We start from the raw sequence: 6,543 nt of genomic DNA, 5'->3' as shown, positions 1-6,543 counted from the left end.
ATTGAAGTTTTAGGAAGTTATAATTTTGTGATACCTAGATTTTTTATAATACTAAAAATTTAAACTGATAAAAATGTATAAAGTAAAAACATTTGTATTTTTCCTTCGTTTGCTGTCTCAAACAATAAAACTAATTATAAACCAGTAATGATTTCAAATAATGACTAACTTTTTTTTATGCTATTTATACATCTAGAAATAAGACACTTTTTTTTACATTATTGCATAAAATGTAGGTTTTTATAACATATAATCAATTACAAGCCTTAAAAACATTATAATTAAAATTTTTAAAGTTTTGTATTATAAAGTTTGAAACTTTATCTTGTTAGTTTTTTTAACTTTTAAATTTTATTTTATCAATCTGCTATCAAAAATATGAATGTTTTTGTATAATTTTTAAAAAGTTACAAGTTTGTAGGGTATTTTTGGTTCTTAAGTGAGTTTGAACTTGTTTGCGATATTTAAGTTGACTTGAATGATTCAATTTATAAGTGTTCTAAATTGATTTCTACTACAAAATGTACCTTATGATTTATCATGTTTTTATGCAAAATTAAATTATTAGTCATATTAAACTTCTTTATTGCATACAGCTTTGTACTACTCTGATCTAAACGAATATGATAAAAACATTTTGCTATGAATCGTCCGTTGTTAGTCAATCGAAAAAAAAAGACGATTACGAAAATAAAGAGTAAAAAAGCTCGTAACGATTATCACCTAAGTGTTTTAGAATCTCTATTTATAAAAACATGTAAACCTAATTTGTGTAAGCAACAATACGTTTATAAATCTAATCTTTATAAGTTGTTATAGATTTTATTTGAATTTTGTCGCTTATTTTTATTTTATTTTTAATGTTGCTTATCTTAGTTAAATTACTGATAAACTGTTTTGTATATGCATTTATGAATTGTGAATGTTTAATTAATTTTTGCTCAATTATGCTAATTAGTGTTAATTGATTTTTCTGATGTAACCTCTAACTATTTATATACTCAAAATTTAATCTTAAAATTAGTTGCTAACTAAAGTAATTGAAAAGCGTTAGCCGAAATCGATTTTACTTGTTTGTTGCTTTAATAAAGATGTTTTTGAATGAATTTTGTCTTAGATTTCTGTACAATTTATACAATTATTTGGCACTTAGCTAATCAATTAATACTTCAAATTTATTAACAAAATGGTACAACTGTACAGGAAAAACATTGAACATTTTTGGTAATTTCACACAGTTCCTCCGACCACTCGTCTTTATCAACATCATAAACACCAAACTAGGTTGAGTAAAACGAAACACAAAAATTTTACTGCCAATTGAAACAGCCTTACTCATTCGTCTAAATTTTAGATTCGGTTCTTTTAAGGCAACAAACTTGTTACAAACGCTGTCAAAGACCTCGCAAAAATCGTGTTCGCAGATGACGTAATACTTGCTTCTCACCGCAACTGCGCTGTGCCTGCTTTTGCTTTCCATCATGCTGGGCATCGGCGACCAAGTGTCGGTGATGACGTCATACGACTCGACCGTTTCCGAGTAATTTTCTTCTTCGTCATCTTCCCCGCCGCAAACCACGATTCTTCCTTGGAAAACGGCGCACGCCGCATGCTGGCGCGCTTCGCTCATCTCCGTGACTCCCTTCCAAGCGCGGCTTGTTGCATCAAACTTCAAGCAGGAGTCGGTCACGTACCATCGGTAACGGCCGCCTAGTAAATATATTTCGTTCATGAAAGCGCAGCAGCAAAATGAACTTCGTCCTCCGTTGTCGTCTATTTGTGAAACTTTCTCCCAAGTATTCGTTTTTGCAATGTATTTTTCGATGGTAGTTTTGTCTTCCTTAAACATGTAGTTACCTGCTGCTATTGCATAAATTTCTCCTTTCAAACAAACCACTCGGTTAAAATTTGCTTTTTGTTTCTTTGGAGTAATAAATTTCACATTTTCTATTGTTTCGTGAAACACTTTGTTTGAGTTTTTTAAATGTTCATCTAAAACACCACAAATAACTATATCAAAATCATGTTGGTCGCAATATCTATGGGTGTAGCAGTTGTTTAGCAACTTTTTTGGAAAATTCTCTTTGTTATCCAAAACTGCATTGAACAGTGCACCATGTTCTTTAGTTTTAGAAAAGTATGAAGATTTATCAATAACGTGTTTCAATGTGCGATCGGGCAAAAGATGAAACCGAACCTTTAAAAAAAGATGTTTTGCATGCTTGCTCCTTTTTTGTGTATTGTAGCTAGTCCAGCTATCTATAGCATTGAAAACTTCTAATTCTGAAGTAATTTTTAATCCAGAACTACCCATTATTCTTGCAATCAAAATGTCTTCTATTTCTAAAAAGTTTTTAGTTTCAGCAACCACTACAAAACAACGTTCAATGAAGCTGAACGTTTTTTTAAATAGAACGTTTAGATTGTAAATGTATGACATCTGGTAGTATGTAGATACGTTTTGAACAGTTAAACTATCTTCGATTTTTCTGCTTAGTTTTGGTACGTTTGTTAGTAGAAAAAGTTTATTTAGTTTAAAAGCCGATACAAACATTGCTTCTTTAGATTTTTTCCTACCTAAAAATGTTTTAAAAGTATTAGTTAACACCTTTTATTTTCAAACCTTAACTTTAAATACTTGTTATTTATGAAGCAATTAAAAAATATATTTGAAGCGTTTAGAAAAATGGTTTTTTTTTCTAAAAATCCAGAGGTAACTTGGTTTAATAGCAAATCTGAAGTTGACAAAATAATCATAAGGTTTATAAATAAATACTTCCGAAACACATATTTTAAAACGAAAAACAAACCTGTTTCAAAAATTTTTATCTCATTTTTGTTTTCATTTATCTTTCGAGCATTGTTTTTGCATGCTTTAACTAAACTAAAGCTTTTTCTACGATTTTTTGATAATTTAAAACTCATTTTAAGTTAAACCTGCCTAAATAAAATTAGTTATTTTTTTAAAATTAAAATAAAAATAAACATCTGATCTATGTATCCATAATAATTTTAACAGTAAAAATAAATTTGTCATAACATTTTTTACTTGTTTTATGGAAAGAGTTATAAATGTGTTTTGTTTTTGAGTGTAATAAAATTGTTTAATTTAAATATGGAATTTAAAACATAAAATTTAAAATAAAAAAGTAAGTTTTATGCAAAATCTTAATACAGTTTCAACTGTAGTTTTAGAGTAACTTCATGACTAACTAGTAAGAAAGTAGTATTAAGTTAAAAGATTGACATCAATTTTAGTTTAATAACCAATTAAATACACACATCTAACTGAATTATGTTAAATATTTTAGGCTGTAATATGCTTAAACTTCAACGGCAGAAATATATATGATATTCAAAAAAACAAAACAACGCAATATATACTTAAATAATATTTTTTTTGAAATAATTTTTTATAAATTGCATAAAAAGATATTATTTTTAAGATTTTAGTCCACTTTCAGTATAGTTAAGCCAATAGTTGGTTTTCTTAACTGTTTTAGTTCTACTTTATACGATAAATTATATTTTAAATTTTAGACTAAATTTATTTATTAAAAGACTTTACTTTGATAAAACAATTAAAAGTAGCACATCAAAAGAGAAATCATAAATAGTAAAAATAAATCTGTATCCTTGAAAATAACCATAATCAAGATAATACGAAAGAACATGAAATTTTTATTTTTCTAATTTCATTGTTAAGTTTTCAACTTCTAATCAAACTAATAAAGATTTTAGAAGTATTAACTTAGAAAGTATAGAGTATTTTTTAATCGTTGTTAGTTTATTTCATCTTCTTGCAAACTGTAGTTATACCTACAAATTAGACAATTGAGCTAGCTTAAAAACAAATTCTTATTCAATTGATGTGGCTAAAAATCAATTGAATCATTATGATGTCATTGCTTCATCATTCATACAAGTACTGCAATAAATTTTCTCGCCAGCTTCTTTTAATATTAAGCTGTCAAATTTTTCAATTTATATCTAAATAGGTTTAGTTTGATAATCTTTTTTTTTGTCAACAAATTGTTAATTGCGAAAATGTGTTCGTCTTAAGTGAATATAAGTATGAATTGATTATGTCCTACTTCAAATATAGTTGGTAGTGAGTTTAAATAAACATCGGTTATTATATCTTTTTTCCAAGTTGTTAATCCTGTGATCCGATTTCTTACTGCGTTTTGTCGTTTAACAGTTACTAATTGCGGATTTTTCTGTAAATTTCTTCGACGTCTTTTTGTGTTTTGTGAAACAATAGTCTGTGTTTATTATACTTTTTCTTAGCTTGTAAAGATGAGTGCTTGTTCTTTGACTACTTTTATTCATTTTTTAGTTATTTTATTGCTTTTGAAATTTTGCAGTAGATTTTATTGTAAATTGATAAGTGTTTAGCAGCCAGAACTAAAAGTTATATAACATTTTTATTCAAGTTTCTAAAAGTTTCAAGATGGACTACAAAATCTTTTACTTAACGTTAATTTCATACTTTAAAAATTATTTTAAACGTTTTGATACTACTAATAAATCGTTAATTTTTTTTTTTGCAAAACAACTTATCGATATCTTTTTCCTAAAATCTTAAAAAAATTAAACTGACCCTTCTTCTATCACAATCTAAGTCTACTGATGCTGACAATTTTTACACCCGAATTTCAATTAAGTTGTTGACGAGAAAACATATACTTAAAATAAAACTTGAGGGTATATTTCTAAAAGTTAAAGTTATATAATTGTTAGATAGTATTTTTACTACCCATTTGTTTTGACTTACTACTGGTTTTCTCATTGACTTGGATAAGCAAAGTCTAGCTGGTATTATTGTTTTTCATTTCAAGTCTAATAGATTAATTTAATTTTAACTATAGTCTGTTTTTAACGAGTAAATATATAGAGTTCATTGTTTCACATTATTTAGGTATTTTATATATTTTAGAAGATTGACACTATAAATATAGAAGATTGTTATGAGTTTTTTGTTCACTTTTATGCTTTTACCAATAAGATCTAACAAAGTAGCCTAATTCTTTTTTGAATTTTATCAAGTAGCAATCGTTGGATTGTCTCTTTGAGTCAAAAAAACCTATCCTTGCATTGAATAGTCTAATAGATTTATTTAAATTATAACTCTAGTCTGTTTTTAACGAGTAAACATATAAAGTTCATTGTTTCAAATTTTTTTAAGTATTTTATATATTTCAGAAGATTGAGACTATAAATACAGAATTGAGTATGTTATTAGTTTTTTGTTCACTTTTATGCTTTTACCAATAAGATCTAACAAAGTAGCCTAATTCTTTTTTGATTTTTATCAAGTAGCAATCGTAGGATTGTCTCTTTGAGTCAAAAAAACCTATCCTTGCATTGAATATTCTGGAGTTTTTTATTTAAATACTTTTTAAGAAAGAATCAACATTTAGATATCTTTTTTTAAATCTAAAAAAATTGGTTTTTGAATAATTCTGTTTGTAAAATATTAAAAAACCAAAATATTTAAACTGCAACCACTTAATCTCACTGAACATCTAAAAAATCTGGAATTTGATTGAAAATTGTAAAAATTTTAGAGTATTCCCAAATTGGTTTTATAAATAAAGTACTTGAGTCATCCTGTATAACAATATACCAAACTCGCCTGAGTCTTTCTGAGATTTTTTAGAATTTCTTACATTTCTTAAGTTGTTGGCAACCCTAAAACTATTAAAATAATCTTGTAAAACTTTATATTAAACTAAGAATATTCTAAAAACAATACTTAATAGGTACAAAAGTAGATAGTTTTTTAGTGAAATACTTAGATCTATTTATAAACTTACAACACTTTCAAACTTTAATTGCTGATATCTCATGTTACTTTTTTAAAAAATAACATGTAAATGCTTTATTACTTACCTAACATAAAAATAAGACTAAAAAGTTGAATTACTCTACTTAATGTCTCAAGTTAAATATTTTTTTTAGTACTGTGAAGATTTGTAACTACATTTGTAAGTATACTGCACCTTATATTATCTAAATAAACTGAGTAATTTTTTGAGAAAGTCGTCTTTTAATATTTCTCCGATCGTTCCAGCTAACTTTGGTGTTTTAGACAAAATGCGTTTTGAGCTTTGATGCGACAGCACGCCAAAACGAATTTTAAGCATCAGACTTTTCGCAAACTTGCTTCGTTTTTGAAAATTTTTACTCAACCAAGCTGTGGCTGCATATAACACTTCGAGTTCCGAGGTGGCGTTTACATTAGAACTGCGCACCACTTTCGCCAAGCTGTGGTAATCTAACTGCAAATAGCTTGTAGATTTCGCTTATCTTAAAATAAACAGCAACTTTTTGGTTGTTAGTTTGATTTCAATATGTTTCTTCAAACTCGTATTTGTGTTCTCGTTCAGTGAAAGCTTGTTCTGAATTATAACTTTGAGATACTCGTCGTTTACCTATAAATAAAATTCTATTTAAGAAAGCTGTGACCATTCTAATATAAAACATTAAAAAAAAATTAATTGTAACTGGAAAAATAGTTCAAAGTAAAACGGTTAAGAA

The 6,543-nt window shown here is 27.0% G+C and overlaps 1 protein-coding gene across 1 annotated transcript; it reads right to left on the bottom strand.

The window, feature by feature from the left end:
• Positions 1-1,230: 1,230 nt before the first annotated feature.
• On the bottom strand, positions 1,231-2,314 carry LOC145836767 (kelch-like protein 40). Its single transcript, XM_082944540.1, has 2 exons — positions 1,380-2,314; positions 1,231-1,255 (listed from the first exon to the last, which is right to left on the bottom strand). Exons 1-2 carry the CDS (start codon positions 2,312-2,314, stop codon positions 1,231-1,233), a joined length of 960 nt encoding a protein of 319 aa, XP_082800666.1.
• Positions 2,315-6,543: the final 4,229 nt, after the last annotated feature.

This window comes from Thalia democratica, chromosome 5 (genome assembly GCF_965202585.1).
Source record: "Thalia democratica chromosome 5, ktThaDemo2.hap1.1, whole genome shotgun sequence".
NCBI lineage: Eukaryota > Metazoa > Chordata > Thaliacea > Salpida > Salpidae > Thalia > Thalia democratica.
The sequence above is the reverse complement of the archived record's forward strand: the minus strand, read 5'-3'. Positions and strand labels throughout refer to the sequence as shown.

Coding starts and splice junctions, on each gene's coding strand:
- LOC145836767 (XM_082944540.1), bottom strand. CDS start 2,314: ATGGGTAGTTCTGGATTAAAAATTACTTCAGAATTAGAAGTTTTCAAT. Junction 1,256..1,379: donor TTTGACAGCGTTTGTAACAA/GTTTGTTGCCTT, acceptor ATGTTGATAAAG/ACGAGTGGTCGGAGGAACTG.